This window comes from Lepeophtheirus salmonis, chromosome 3, assembly GCF_016086655.4.
Source record: "Lepeophtheirus salmonis chromosome 3, UVic_Lsal_1.4, whole genome shotgun sequence".
Lineage (NCBI taxonomy): Eukaryota > Metazoa > Arthropoda > Copepoda > Siphonostomatoida > Caligidae > Lepeophtheirus > Lepeophtheirus salmonis.
In genome coordinates, this window is record NC_052133.2 from 27,164,363 (window position 1) to 27,181,887 (window position 17,525).

The window sequence follows — 17,525 nt, forward strand, 5'->3', positions numbered from 1 at the left end:
TAGTAATTTTTTTTCTTCAAAAATCATAATTTTTTGTGAATAGCTGTGTATTTTTGAACACATTTTCGAAAAATTTTTATATTTGAATTAAAACTCCAAACAATTTGATTTTGGATGAATAAGTATGGATTTTTGAAGTTTTAGCGATTTTTTTTTTTTTTTTGTGGAAAGCTACGAATTTTTGAAAAAATTTCTTTTTTTTTTTAAAGTAAAATCCTGCAAATGCTCTTGTAACTATATATAATTAGTTAATCTTATATTTAAAAACAGGAAATCAAAGAAAACTGGCAAACAATGGAACGACTTTTTAGCAAAAAAGTTATTTAAATTTACTAAAACTCGATTTAAAAAATCCTAAATGTGCAATACACTCTTAAACAAGGCATTATCAGAAAAAATAAAAATCAAATATACTTATATTGAAACTTTGAGAAGCACACTGAAAAGAATCAGCAATAAGATGTAGATGTAACAATCCCCATTTTAAAATGATTTAAACCACTGAACATGAGTGTAGGGGTTGAACAAGAAATAATATTAAATTTTTATACTATAAAATATTCATTTCTGTATGCAAATTTTGGAAATCAAATTATTATTCATCAGTTTTGAGGAGGTTGTAGCTATTATTTAAAGAATATTAGCTATAATAGTTTTGTAGCTTCTGTTGTGCCTTATAGTAATCGTTTGTGTCGTTTGCGAACGTAACGGCTCTATATACCCGGCTCTTTGAAGTGAACACAACGTGAGCTGGCTCTCCTCTGGCAAAACAGTGTCTGAATGGGGAGGGGGGATGGAGGGATGTACATTAATAATTAAGAGAGCTCAAACACACATCTATTTATTCTATTAACTTTGTTGAAGTTCTAATGATAATTCATTAATAAATTATGCTTTGTTGAAGTTTAAAATTGAGAGTGTTCAGATTTTATTGAACCACTCGATATATGAATAAACCCTAAACAAAGCAAATTATCAAGATAAATCAGGAGAATGGAATATCGTGTGGTTTAATATATCAGGCGAATACTGAAAAGTATTGGCAATAAAAAGTATATCAAAACAAATAAAAAAACATTTTTATTGATCTTGGGTTGTGAAATATCCCACATCACTAAGGGAAAGTTCAACGGAAATCAAGAAAAAAATCATTTTTCTTCGAGATTGTTTGTGTGTTCACTCATTCAAAACGACCCCTTGCAACTTTTTTCCATTTCTTTAACATATTTTTTTTAATAAATGCCTTATTTTTGTGTGAAATTTGTGAGAGGCCCACAAAAGTAACGGAAATGAATGTCAATCAAGTTCCAATTTGTTCTAAATTAAACCCTATTCCTTTCAAGGATTCAATGATCTAATTCAAGGTTTTATTTTTCTTCCATAGAGCAAGTTCACATCTCTTTCCCTGGCATTCAAAACAGATAAGTTGACCCTTTCAAATCGACTGGAACTTCAACAACGTCATAGAGATACAGCAGAACGGAATATCGAAGAGGAAATCAAGGATCTTAAAAATGCCATTGGGGTAAGTTTTTTGTTTATTTTTATTACATATATATATATTATTACAAAATACTAGTGGGCTATTTGATTATAAAGCAATTCATTGCAAGCAATTTGATAATCGTGTGCACTTTCATTGAAATTTACATTGTTTTCTGACAGTCAAAATATGTAAGAAATTGTGACGAAAGACCCAATTTTATTTTGCAAAATGTACTTCGACCAACAAACTGCGCAGGTGGACGGCTGGTCAAAACTCGTGGCGGTGGGTAATTACCAACCATGCACAACAGATGGGTCAGGGTGTTTTATAGGATGTTAAAAAGGATTTTTGATACTCAAGGAAGCAGTGGGTAATTACTAGTCTTGGGTTTTGTTCTGGAAATCCTAGACCAGTCTGAGACCGTTATATTTTTTGTTGCATCGAATTAGTTCAGTCCAACAAAAAAGCGTGGTCTGGACGGGCCTGTTATACAAGGTCGGTCTATATCGGTCCAAAGGAAAAATTTGGTCTAGTTCGATCCCAAAAATCGGTCTAGACTTATTTTACAGATAAATTGTTAAAAACGTGACATCATATATTTTTTCAATTTGTATACGAAGTTTAAACAGAAATAGCATGGATTTATTTTGATCTCGCCGTCTCTCTATTTTCTCTAGAGCTTATCATGTACTTTTGAGATTTTTTTCGGAAAAAATGAATGACAGTTGATCTAGAAAAAAAAGAGTCTCTCGACTCTCATAATATATGAGTTCGAAAAAAATCGGTCCATAAATTGAGGCAAAAAAAATCATTCCATAATGTGAGACCGAATCAAAGTCGATCTACAAAGTGAGACAAAAAAAAATTGACCCATGGCTGAACCATAAAATCAATGTAAATCTGTTTACAAAAAATCAATTAATATCGAACCGAAAAAAAAAATCAGTGCTGAACCGAGTCTCAACACTAGTAATTACCTAAATTTTGAACCTGTTGTTCACTTGCATAACCCGTGGGTAGGATGTCTTATTAGATAATATATGGGGTTCTTAATGCTCAAGGAAGTGGCCCTTTGGGAGGAGTGTTTCACATGCACAACCCGTGGGCCAAGATATAGGTGTTCGGATCTAAAACTAAACACTCCTTTAAATTTTACCCCATGCACATATTCGTGATTTTATTGGGTTGAACCCGGTTTATACTTCGAGGCAAGGGGCTTGCCTAGTTATAAACAAAATTCCAGCATAATCTAAAGAGCAACAGTGAAAGAACAGCCGATAATATGGAGAGACGTCGAGTCGCTATTTTGGAACTTTTTGCGTGGGGAGAAACTCCCAATGAAATTACCAAGGTTCTGAAATGAAGCTGCATCCCCGTTTACAGCGTGGTAGCCAAACGACCTCCTGAGGTGACCACAAGATCTAAGTCAATGCCTAGAAGGTCGGACGAAATGGTTGATGCCGCGAAAAAGTCTGAATGAAATGTGAAATGTGATCTCATCTTATTGGAGGACCACTAAAGGCTTAACTCCGAGACGTACGGCCAATACTTGAAGGACAGTTTGTTCCTTTGGGCCAGGGCTACTTACGGGGATAGGTGCTGGTGGCAGCAGGACGGTGCCAGCTGCCACACTAGCAACTTTATCCAAGAGTTCCTTCAGATAAGGACTCCAGCCTTCTTCGATCGGAATTCTTGGCCGCCTCACTCACCTGATTGTTCGCCGCTTGACTTTGCAGTGTTCAGGCGTTTAAAGGGGATGCTATTGAGAATCTAATACAAGTCCCATCTGAAGTTTGCCCTCAAGAATGCCTAAGCCAACCTAGACCAGAGCTTCATCGCCAAGTAATGTTGCAAGTTCCGGTCCAGGCTGGAGTTGGTAGTGGAGAACATGGGCGGCCATATTGAATAGACACGTATCTAAGACTCTCAACTTTCATGTTACATAAATTAATTCGTCGACCTCTTTAAAAATTTCAGAGGGTTCAGTTTTAGACGCGCACACATGTATATCATAAGATATTTTAGAGTGTGTCTATGACACTTAAGATTGCGTCAGTTTAGAAAGAAAACTCATTTCGTCGAGACTGATGAAAAAACCACTCCGATAATAATTTACTTTTTTTGTATATATTGAATATTAAGTGTATACCAATTAGATAGTAATATATGATACGGCTTATATGGTAGATGCGATATCTACTGTCAATGAATTCTCTTTGCATTTTCCTTTACCTACTGTGAGAATTGGGGAGAAATTTGATCAATTGCAAAAATATTAACTATCTACGATCTTCCAACCTATATCTACGTAATATATGAGTAAATGCAATGGTCATATTATACTTAAAGTTGTTGGATAAATTATAATGCATCATCTCTTGTCTGTATTTAGGTATAGAGAGGTCAAAAATTATGTTTGCTCATATGAGTGCAATTTGTATACTAATGGATATCCATCCTGAAGCTATCGGATTTACTTACATATAAATGATCATTAGGCACTAGGGGGATTAAATACAAGGTGGTCCGCAAAGGGAGGGATGTACCCCCTCCCCAAATTAAGAAATGGTTCTTTTTTACTAGAAAATTTGATATTTGATTTTTTTTTCTTCAATAAATTAAATATTTGAAATTTTATTAATTTTATCCATTTCTTATAAAGAAATTTAATTTTTAAACTTTTTCCCCAAAAAACTAATTTTCTGGGAATATCTATAATTAAAATTTTAGATATAGAAAATTTTGTATTAAAAATTTAATTTTTGAAATGTTTTTTGGAATTCTTAAATTTTTTTTCACAAATTTAAAAATCAAAACTTAAAATTAATATATTACCTTTTTTTCCAAAAAAAAGTAACACTTTAACTTTATTTCCAAAAAAAAGTAACACTTTAACTTTATTTCCAAAAAAAAATAATACTTTAACTTTATTTCCAAAAAAAATAATTTTTTGTGAATAATTGTTGATTTTTGAAATTTCTTTCGAAAAAACTTTAATATTGGACTTGTTTTTTTCAAAAAAATTATATTTTTATTTAAATTTTATGACTTTTTGTAACAAAATATTCAATATTTGAATTTTTTTTCTAAAAAATTTAACTGATAAAGTAGTTATTGGACATATCAGCCAACTACTTCTCAACGGAGACCTTCCGAGAATCAATATTTCGACGATGGAATTTTGTAGGCCTTGCATTCCGTGAAGCTCCATTTTCCAGTTTTCCTTCCACCAAACTTGAGTTATCATAGGATTATGACCAAGTACTGAGTCTTTTTCTCAAAAGTAATTTCTTTTGGGGTAGTTGATATCCACCCAGTGCTTCACAACCTTTTTGATCACCTCCTTGTACTCTTATTTCTTGACGTATTGCAACCAATATTACAGTGTACGAAAACTGATAAATTTTAAAACTATTTCTTTTGTAATAACCTAATATCGACTGCAAGGTTGCCCCACCCTCAATAATGAAGGATTTTTTATCTTGAACTAAGAAAAGTTATAGCTTAATAAAAAATTAAACATTTTTGAAAGGATCTTCTTTTAAAAAAAATGTCATATATCGAAATTATTCAGTAGACAAAAATATTGTTAATATTTAATTTTTCAAAAATATATGTTTATATAATATGTAAATATATATATATAATTCTGCCTACGCCCCTTGCTACGATTCCCGTACATACACTGTACTTCCATATAGCCAAGGATGTAAAAACTTAATTTTTTATGAATAACTGAGAATTTTTGAGATTTTTTGTCAAAAAGTTTTAATAGTTAAAAAATTAAATTTCAACCTTTCAATTTTCTTCCTAAAAATTTAATATTTAAAACTTTTTTGTCAATAAATTTTATTTTTCAAAAATATTCCAAAAACCAAGTCCCTCCCCACCCAAAAAAAAAATGATTTATAGAATCCTGCGGACGCCCCTGTGGACGTTATTATAATAATTGTTCAACTTTTAATCATGTATTTAAATACATTTTATTTTGGGTTTCTTGTTTTACATAGTTCACAAACCGGGTTATATAAAGGATGTTCATTAACAGAGGGTTAATTAATTGACTTGAGTCCCTCAACGAGGGTTTTTTTCTCCTCTTGTTACTGTACTATGTACACAGATCCATACTTCCATTCCTCATTACTTATTAGTAGTTACAAACATTTAAATAACCAAACAACCTATGTTCGTTTCTTTCATCATATATCAATACCACCACAATGTCTTCACATCAATAAAATAAATACCTAACAAACCGAAAGATAATTGTTTTTATCACGCAAGCAAACTTGTTAAGATTTTAAAAATCCTTATTTGTGTAGTAATTGTATTTCTATGTACATACAATCACACATTGTAATTAGGAGTCCCATTAGTTAATTGTTTGAGGTCATTCGTGTTATTTGTCAATATAATTATTACATCTTACCTAGGTATGTAATGGGACTCAGTGTAATAATTACATATCTAGGGTTCAGTTTGCATAATAGTAATAAATTATGATTATATACATATAATTACTTAAAAGGTAAAACCACTTTTGACAAACAAAGAGAGGCGGAGCTAACACGTCGACACAAAAGCAAATTGGACATTTATACTCTCAATATGCGTGAGCAACTTATTTTTCTACAAAATGGGTAGCCAAAACTTGGTATAGTATTTAATTACGCTTATATCTCTGTTGTTTTATGTCACGAGGTTCCATTACGCAACTAATAGACAGCTGAAACACAAATACAATATGATTGTTTTTTTATCATTAAGTGTAAAAAAGTGGAAGTCAAAGCAAAAAAGGTCACGTGGCATTGCCAAGAAGGTTGCAAAAATGGTTAGTATCTCCATTTGGACTGCCTACAGCATCAAAAAGTAAAATACAGCCAAAAAGAACCAAACTGGAGTTGCAGTTGAAAAAGTCTTGAAAAACATTTTTTGCCACAACCTCTCACCCCAAATTTCGATTTACTCTGGGCTGACATCATGGCAATGTGGTACGCAATGGGATACAAATTTTAGGTTCCCACTCATTGAATCTTTATGGATCTGCTATTAATTACACTTAAAGTGGTCCAAATTGATTGTTACAATAAAAGTTTTCAAAAATGGATACATTTTATTTGAAAGGGCATATCAGGAACAATATAAATCTTTTAAATCAAAATGAGGTTCTAAACAATAACTAAAATTCTTGGATGTCTCAGATAATTTTATAATATACATACCTGAGTCCCCCGACTTTAAATACCAAGAATCAACATCCAACGAAAATAAAAATAGTTTACAAAATATTAATAATATTTGACAATCACATTGAATCAGTTAGATTTCATTTTCGTCTTTACCGTCAATAATATCTGCTGATAAGTGTATAAAATAATTTTATTTTTCATTTATTATCAAATGAAATTAATCAATTACTGTTGAATGGATAAAATCCCAAGATTTCGACACTTAAATCCAAATCATCGATAAAGAAACGTCAGTATCCCAAGTCGATGTGATAAATAGAGTTACGATTATAAAAGATTGACTCTCTCATTTTCAGATATATTGATTATTAAGTTCGTGATGGACAGTCACACATATGCTGAAAAACTTATTTTTGATCATTGTAGAATTAAAGCATTGAATCTAAAATAAGTTTTTAAGCATTTTTATAGCTATCAATCACTATCTTAAGGACCAATACATCATAAAATTAACACAGTAGTTTTTTTGGGTTTTCTTAAAGAAGACCGTTCTACAAATCAAAAAATCATAGTATAATTCATTTGCTTTAATAGAAATAATATCAAATTTTAATTAGTTAATTACCAAATTTTAAATTACATACAAAAATGCAAAAATTTAATATTACTAATTTTTTTTTTCCAAAAAGTTTGTAATTGAATTTTAATTTTTGAAATTTTATTCTGAACAATTTAATTTTTAGTTTTCAGCTGTATATTTTTGATATACTTTGTAAGGAGCAGTGGATTATTGAAAAAAAAAGAAAATTCTAACAAAAAACAGCTGGGGATTTTTTTTTTTTTTTTTTTTTCCAAACACCCATTTCCCCTTCCAAAAAATGATAATATGTATAATCCTGAAGACAGTCCCTCTGGCTTTGAAATATACACGGAAAGGAAGACTTATTACAGAGGCCTAACAAAACAACATATCTTATATAATTTAATAATCATAATTTGTATTCAAAATGTGCCATAGTGTGTTAAAATCAAACTAAATTACATGCATATACTATTTTTTATTTAAATGTCAAAAGGTGATTCCTAATTGTGACAAATTGCTTTATGACTCAATAAACTTAATTTGTAACCACAACTTTTTTTACAGAATCATTTTTCGAGAAAAAAAAAACACTTCCAAAGAGAATTAAATATTTATAACACCCGGTAAATTTTTTAAAATAATGCTGTATTTTATATTCATTGGAATTAAAAACGTTTCGTGTCTACATGAACAAGAAATTGCTTTGTTTGAATCGGTTAAGAATGTTAAACTATCCATGAAGAATAATATTACCGAGTGGTCCATTAATCTAAACACTTTGAAATTTTAAATTTCAACAAGATATAATTGATTAATTAACAATATAATTTCAACAAAACTTATAACATAAATAAATTTGCGTCTGAGCTCTCTTAATTATTAATGTAGCCGACGTTAGCGGCAATGACGGTTTCTAGGTGAGGACGGAAGGCCTAGCAATTGCTATGGATGTAGTCCTCTGTCATGGCGTCCCAGTACTGGCTGAGAGTGGTTTTGAGGATCTCGGTGTTTGGATGACGGACACTACATGCCCTCCCCTCAACATGGCACCCAAAAGGTGGGGGTGAGGGTTTGGCATCAGGGCTTTAGTGGCCTCTCCACCCCACAAAGTACTTTCCATCCATTTTTTGATAGCTTTCTAAACAGTCCGGTGTGAAATACGGAGATCTCTTGCATGGGACGTCAATGACTTTATGGGATTTGCCTTTGCAGTATTCTTTAACTCCTCTGTGTCCTGTTTGGCCTTGTCTTTCTTCCTCTGCAATGTTTTGGACTTGCTTGAAGTTCGGAAATGGAAATTCATTGATCACGTTCAAGACTCATTCTCTCTCGACTGGTACGTATGTTAGAGAGGGGGATTTTGTCCCATTTTTTCGAGATGGGGGCCTTGGGGGCATTGATATTTGGATGACAGTATGTCACAAGTCTCTTTTCGATTTCGCCCTAAAATTTAAAATCCAGGGATTGAAATCTGGAGAAGATGGGTCCCATTTATTTTGTTGCAAAAGTTTTGAAAAATGTCAAGACATCATCGTTAACTTGGGCGTTAGCATGGCACCCAGTCCTACTACAAATATCCCCAACTGTTACATTTTTTGTAGATCCAGGGCTTCATGATATTCTGAAACAACTGTATATATCCATCAATGTTGACTTTTGGGCTATTCAAGGGGAAGAATAATTTAAATACCTAATAATTTTGGGGTTGGTTTGGAACTTATAATGATTTAACAAAATAAAATATTGGTCAAAATAAAGTCCCTTTCGCATAAAATCTATCCATTTTGCATTTTTTTATTCTAACAATAAATGTTTGAAAAATATCCATGAAATCCACACTCAATTTCGTGAAAAACAAATCCCTCTGGATTTTGAGTTGACTCATATTATAAAATTTAATTCCGTTCTTGGTGATTCTCCCTTTAATAAAAGAGATATCAAATGATGGATGATAAAAGAAATGGGATACAAAATAGATATTTGGAGAGTGAGAATAATAAGTGTGTCATCGTAATAAACATAAGCCGTAAATATGTACATTGTACATACATTTTATGTACCTATACGCACATTTATTATAAGAAATGGACAGTTTATATGGTATGTATTTATGTAAGTACCCAAACAGTTAATAAGGTGCGTAAAATTTGTTCATCAATGGATTAGTTACACCATGATATTCATTTTCCTTCAGCCATTTTTAAGTATCGTTTAATATTAAAGATCAATTACCAAAAAAAATATATATATATATATTATTCATTTATTTATGTGGTCCGTTAACACAAAAGCAATGTTTTTCAAAATTGAGTATGCATTCAATTTGTATTTTTTACGATTTATCATCTAATTATATATACAAATTATTCTTACTTAACCTTTTGGTTTGCCGACAGTTCTACTTAAAGTAGCTGAAATTGACAATAAAAAAAAAGAGAAATTGATAGATTTCATGTATTTGAAAGGGACCAAGTGTGGCCGGGTAAAAGTCTAGTAAATCAAATAAATGTTTTAAACTATAAAAATATTAAAAGTATATAGGTAAAGTTATTTTTGTGTCGATTCTTATGAAGAGCTTAAGACTACATCCCATTCAGTTCAGTCGTATATATCAGCCTTACAACTTATATATATATATATTAATGTTCCATTTAATGGAGTTTCACTGATTATGTATAAGTAATACTAATTTTATGGAACGACGTAGCTCTTTGCACAGTACACTCGGGATAAATTATTATACTGAACTGAATGTGCATATGTTTGCACTTCCGTCGTTCCTAGAGAAAGAAATAAACATTATGTATATGGACTTCAAAGAAGTTTCCTAGTTCAGATGTACTAAATATAATGTTATAATGTTTACTTATATTTAATCAGTACCAACTCCATCTGACCAATTTAAGGAACATTAATAAAAAAAGAAACTTATAAAGATCGGTCGTTGAAGACGTCACTCAATTTTATTTGTTCGTATTAAATTAGTTCTAGTACTGAGAGTCCAAAGAGCAGTCCTAAGACTGGACTAGACTTGTACAAATATTTAAGGACTGACTTAAGACTTACCAAAATATATTCAAAAAGAGAAATAAAGATTCGGTCTGTTCACACAAAAGAAGCTGACCTATTTTTTTCGGTCTCAAACTCACTGGACCTATTTTCCCCCTATTATACAGAGTGAAATTCAAATTTTTGTACAGAAGATAACAGCTTGACAGCTATGACCTTTCATAAGATCAGCTACAATCAGCTGTGACAAGGAGGAAGGGAGAGAAGGAAATAAAACACGTACCCTCAATTCCACTCTCAGTCCAAGAAGGACTCGGAATTCTACTTGTAGCTGATCTAATGAAAATTAATGACGACTAAACCACTCTCCTCCAAAACATTTATTTAGTTGTGATGATTACCATGTTGATTCTCGGTTTCTTTTTTTTAGCTATTTCCAAAAGGCTAACAGTTCTAGTACAATTTTATTTACCTTAGTTTATAGAGCACATTTATCTTCATAGTACGTTATTGTAGATCGATGTTCACCCTTTTAAAAGACATCTGACGTCATCAATAAATCATTAATAGAACGGATTTAGACCGAATTTTAATTAAGTCCGATCCAGACGGTATTTTTTTTTTTGGATACCAATCTACACCGATTCTTTTTTTTTTAACTTTTGCAGGCCAAATTAATGTATAGGAGCGATTTAGTTCGGTTCATCATAAATTACAACAGACCGGCTTAGGATTTTCGGACCGATTCCCAACACTAATAAATAGTTACTCGCTACACAGCTAGTTAAAGATATGGCAATACTGGATCTATTTGTCTGTTGAAACGAATTACACAAGGAGGACCATATGTGTATAGCCATTGTGAAATCTCTTGCAGAGGATTGCATAGATGTCAAGCCCAAAAAAAAGAATCAATTCATCAATGACTTGTCAACTAAATTAAAAAAATATATATATATTGTACAATCATAATAATTAAAGAAATACTCTCTTGGATTTTAATTGCAATCACTATTGCATGCTGTAATTGTATAAATGAAATGAAGGTGCGCCGAGGCCTCTATGATTTGTCATTGTGTAGGGATCATATGCTCAATAATTATCATTAATGTGATGATAGGCTAAATATTGTTTTTGTATAAGTGTCAACTATCAAGTAATAATGAACCTGAGTTCCCTTTCAAAAAAGTTTTTCTTTATGAGGGTGTCAAAAAAGAAAGTGTGTTCACTCCATGATAATGCATTATTCGGACTATGAATGAATAACATGTGTTCGATGCACTCTCGTGATAATCTTACGTTGTTCTTCTTCCACTGATACATCCCCAATATATGATTACCCTTGATGCATTCAAGGGAGTTAAACGTAAGGAACAAATTGAAAAATACGTGGTGACTAGTGTGAAGTCTCGCTTCAAGAACATAGTTCAAAATTTTATCTCTTTTAAATGGTGAACCAATTGTGTCAGTCTATTCACTTCAAATGACGTTATTGTAGGTCAATGTTTACAATTTTGTAATACGACTGACGTCATATACAGTTCATTTATATAAAAGGTCTTGGTAGCCCAAATTTTAAAAGAAACCGATTGGGTTATTTACATATTTTTAAGACCATACCGGAGATGATATAAGTATCATGAATTTTAAGTATCTAGGTTTTAAAATATATCTAAAATTGTGGGCTATCTTAAACCATCCTAGTAATTTGAATAATAAGTCTATAAATGTTTCAAATATGTCAATCGGGATTTTCCCTGTTTCAAGTTTTTTTTTACGTAGATAAGTACAATACATAATTGACATTAAATTTACATGGTGAATTATATCATTTGTTGGGCACCCTTAAAACTCTAAATTATCCGAAATCTCGCTATAAAAACCATTTAAAACGACAATCCCAGGACTATGAATCTACTAGTCTAGAGAGTTTGTCAAAGACAGATTTTTTTAAATATTCACTTTGAAGATATTTTGAGACGGATAATCATACACGATAATCTCAGACCGTAGACCAAAATTTCACCGTTTTTCAAACCTGGACCGATTTTCTTCACTATCGTGATATATAAATCGTTCAAATATGATTAATAAATTACATTTAGCTTCATATGACGTCTTTGTAGCCAGATGTTTACAATTATAAAGCACAAATGACGTCATGTACATTTCAACTAGATAATTGGTAAAGATGTAATTTTAAATAAAACCTTTTTTTTAGTAAGAATGATCTTCTCCGAACTTTACTTTGAACTTTGGTAGCTTGAACTACTTAAAATCCCCACAGTCTCAACCCGAACCCCAACACTAATGGTTACTTTCTTACATCATGTTTTTCAAGCATCCATAAACCCTTAAAAAACCCTTCAAATGAGCTATAATCAAAGATTAAAATCTTTGTTAATTATCAAGCTTCAATAACTGATTTTTTTTGCAAACTATGGGTGTGCTTTACTTAGATACATGAAAGAAGTTATTGCAAGATAACAAATGAGAGATTTGAATCTTTTGAGATCTACATTTGAATTTATGAGTGGCCATAACAACAAATCAACCATAAAGACTTTCATCAGACTCTGCTTAAGAACAAGGGGATATCATGTCAATTCCCCATATATTTAGACCGCAATCAAATTCCTGTTCTTTTATAGTGTATATGCAATATATATTTTGAAAGATAGATGGCAGATTGTTTTTATATAGTTCTCGGATTGCATCTCTACTAGGCCTTGATAGTAACCCTTTCTCTTATGAATTATAAATAGGTGAAATATACAATTTTCTATTACAATTTTGTAATGTTTTGAGTATAAGAAACATACCCCAAGAAAAAAAAATTACATATATATATATATATTTTTTTAAATAAACACAATATTAGAATGTAAATAAATAATGGATAAAATATAAGTTCGAAATAGATTTATTACTAATTAAGAATGCTACCAAGAATGGCATCCTATTAAACACAATTTTTATTAATATTCTACTAATATATAGTTTACGTACAATTTTCTACACATAATTATATAAAGGTTATTGAAATTGAACGGATTGAAACAATCGTGAAACGTATAAACTCCTGCATTTCCGATGCTAAAAGGACAAAATATTTATACGCAAACACATATTAATTCATGCAAATCATCCTCTTTTCTTTTGATATTTTTTTTTATAATAGAGACTATTTTCAGATGTGTTGCTCCTGGGCAACGTTTTGAGAGAAAGGGTTAAGTCTATACACATATTAATGTCCAAATCCTACAAATTTATTAAAGAGGGTCCACTTGTCTTATTATAATTATTTGATTATATCTGTCATTTAGCCTAATTACTCTGGCCAATGCCAGGTATTGCTGCTAGTTATTAGTAAGGATATTCATATTTTCTTCTTAACCCTTAGTTAGGGAACTGGGATCATATGAACCCCAAAATGATAATATTGCTTTAAATCTGTTTAAAATAGATTTTAACGCTGGAAATAGCATTCATATGCACCTCAAATATCTTTCAGAATAAATGCATCTTTTCGTTGTTGCAAAAATGTATTTTCTATAAACTATTCACAAATTTTGCAATCTATAATAAAAGTTCGGTGAATTTGATTAATTAAGTCACTTTTAAGTTTGTTCTCTTGCTATATGCGTTGCTGCAAATATTATATGAGCTGTTCTTCCATATATCACGTTCAATCTTATCATAGTTAATGAGTGTACTTTTAGTGCCAAAACTATGTTAAAAGTAATTAATATTTCATATAAGTTTTTATGGAAGACAAAATTATAATATTACAACATTAGTAATCACAAATTTTATTTTGTCGATTCCCAAATTTAATGTTGTTATGATTTATAAGCTTAATTTTGAGTTTTTATCAGTTGTGTATTAAAAAAAAATCGATTAATATTTGGGTTAATATCCCCTCCCCCTAATCAAGGAATTTTTACTAAAAAATTTAATATTTGAAATTTAATTTAAGTTTTCAATTTTTTTTCCTAAAAAAATGACATAATATTTTTTTTCATAAAATTCTATATGAGAAATTTAATTTTTTCAAATTTTTTTCTTAAAAATTTTATTATTTGTGAACATTTGGGGATTTTTACAAAAATTTTAAAATAATGTTAATTTTTTTTAATAGCTATAGATTTTTGATTTTGGTGTACAAAACAAGTAATTAGTTAACAATAGCTATGAATTTTCTAATATTTCAATTTTTTGTGAATAGTTTGTAAATGTCTACAAATTTAATAAATGATTTTTTTTTTATTATAAATTAATATTTGAAATTTAATTTCTCAAATTTTTTAGATTTTTTTCATAAATAATCCAAAAACCAAGCATCCCCTCCCTTCCCTCCCAAAAAAAAAAAAAAAAAATATGTATATATATATATAACCGAATGTTAGCAATAAATACTTTTCTTTTAAATTTAAACTCCCTGCAATATTCAAATCCCATATTATGAGGGCAAATCATGAGTATGTTTATATATTCATTTTTAAGACAATGGGAACTCTACAGGGTGCGGTTTTACTATTAAGAATTTTCTAGACCAGAACACAAACCTTTTTATTTCTTAAATTAGCGGAGATATTTACAAATCCATTTATATACAAACGTAGGGACTCTCCATGAGCCTAATCATACAATCCAACCACCCTCCGCCTCAAACACAGCCTCCAACCTGGCGCAGAGCCTGCTGCACGCCTTGATCCGGTGATTTTTATTCATATCGTTTACAGCCTCAATAATGTAGGCTATCAGAGAAACCAAATTGTTGTGAGCACGCTTGATGGACTCCCTCTCCAAGACACACTACACATAGTCCAAGCTATTGCAGTCTTCGAGCTAGTGGACTATATTTCCTTAGACCAGAACATATCCAAATTGTACAAAAGCCAATTATGTAGTAGATGGCTGGTATTAACGCCGTCTTCCTGGTAACGATATTATCTTCCGGCTGTAACCTGTGAAACTCCTTTGCTACTTGATACACGGTGGCAGAGGATAACTTGAGAAAGTCGATGATCTCATTGGGAGTCCGGCCTGCACGGAGGGTGACAATGATCGGTGCACTACGGTCGTACTCGGAGGACATTTTTAACGCTCTGTAAACAGAAATTATACAAAATTGTCTACTAAATCTGATAAACTGGTGTTTAAAGCTGTACGACGAAGGGTTCCCAAGAAAAACCGGTTCCAAAAAAATTCTTAACTGTAAAACTATACCCCAATATATGTATGCAAAATGCACTTATTATTATTTCATAATTAAATTAAATGAATTGATCTAATCAATACATAACACTTAAAATCTACATTTAATCATTACTCATTCCAGGGCCTAAATCGACTATGCAATGACACAGAAACCCGGGATGTGCTCCAGCGCCTCACACAACAAGTTGACGTTCTACGGCAGAGCTCTAGTCGCGTTTCTTCTGCAGCTGAAGTCTATGGTGCTGTTCAACAAGAAGCACGCATTGCTCGTGCAATTGAAGTAATGCTTCTCCATGTGGACAATTTGAAGAGACTCTATGAAAAAGAACACTCTGAGTTAGAAGAAACACGGAGGTATATCTATGCATTGCCTTGCCCTTTCTTACATCATGTGATAAATCATTACGTGAAAGATATTTTCCACATTTGTAGGAAATTTATTGACTTATAAATACATAATATATCTAAATCGTAATGATTCCTCATAAATTCCTTATAAAAAATCCCCACTGCAAATTTATGGTCCACCTTTAATCATGGATTTATTTTTATGCATTTCAGAATATTGGCCGATCACAATCTAAGTCATCATGAAAAGGGTCGAACACCGTCTGGTCTTCCTTCTCCGGATACACTACTCGATTCTTCTAAGTTTGTTGTATTACCAGCAAATGATATTTCATCCAAGTCGGGACGAATGAGATCCGTATCTGTGATAAACAATCATTCTACGGAATCCAATGTAAGTCAATTACTCATAATTTTGAACTTTATTTTAATCCATAAATGTTGTGTAATTATAAAGTCAAACTTATTTAATTGAAATGTTGCGTCAACCTAAAAACAATCATATACAAAGAAATAATCCCGATTAATTTCAATACTTCAAATATACATAACGCCCTATTCATATAGAAATATTCGAGTCAATTGTAGGTTTATTATTCGAACTTCTGGAAAGAAATCAGTTAACCAATGATTTGATCATTAGTTTATAAGCTTTATTTGATTTAAGAGACTTCTATAAACCCCGTTATGGTCCAATTCAAATCATATTTACCTTTTTCTCATTCTCTTATTGTGACCATGGGTTTTGGCTAGTCTATGTAAAATTGGCAACACACACAAAGGATTCATAAAATGAATGTGCCAATAATTTGGTTGAAAGATACAAATATAATCCAGGTTTAATTTTGAGATAAATCATTCTACCTTGCTTTTGTGTTGATGTAGGATTACTTAAAGGATGTATAAAAAGAAATCCATTATAACATCAAAATTACTAGAACGTAACCGACAAAACAAAACTTACATGTGATTGACTATTACACTATCAAATTCATAAATACTATTCACATTTTTAGCGCCCATCTTATGTTTTCTCGTTTATCGAATAAAAAATTTAAAATATGGCGGATATTCTCTTTTTTTTTTGCTGTACATCTTTGACGCACATTCATATATTTTGCAACTCTAGACTTATTAGAGTTGTAAAATGTAGATAATTTAATTTTTATAGGAAGAAATCTTCTTCCTAACGCCATCCAGCGTAAACTAATCGCTCTTACAAAATGAGAAATACACATTACAAAAGCCATCTATTTGGTGGAAATTAATGGATTTCTATGTACTAAACCTATTTCAAAGAAAGAAAAAAATCAATACTAAAAAACTTATTGGTAGCATGAATCTTTATACGGAACACGTCGTTACCTTTATTGTATAACGCAACTATCCCTCTAAAAAACCAGAAAAAGTGCCGAAATCATATGATATTTAATAAGTCAATCATACCAACTGCTGTTTATCTCTTACGTCCTCCCGCACCATCATTGTCATATTATTTTTGCACAATTTTTAAAGTGAATTATATAATATTTACAGGTATATAATGACAATAAAATCCTACAAAGGATTTTATTCGATACTTTATTTTAATATTGCTTAGTAATATTATATTAAAAGTGTAGTTTTAGATTTTTAAATCTATATGATATTGGCAAATTTATTCAAAAAAATAATTATAGGGGCCATA

The 17,525-nt window shown here is 31.1% G+C and overlaps 1 protein-coding gene across 1 annotated transcript in view; it reads left to right on the top strand.

The window, feature by feature from the left end:
• Positions 1 to 17,525, top strand: part of LOC121114539 (uncharacterized) — a 316,164-nt gene that overhangs the window by 266,150 nt on the left and 32,489 nt on the right. The window contains exons 10-12 of the mRNA XM_071887240.1: positions 1,385 to 1,525; positions 15,612 to 15,844; positions 16,052 to 16,232. Of these exons, the coding sequence (XP_071743341.1) occupies positions 1,385 to 1,525; positions 15,612 to 15,844; positions 16,052 to 16,232 (555 nt within the window). The remainder of the gene's footprint in view (positions 1 to 1,384; positions 1,526 to 15,611; positions 15,845 to 16,051; positions 16,233 to 17,525) is intronic.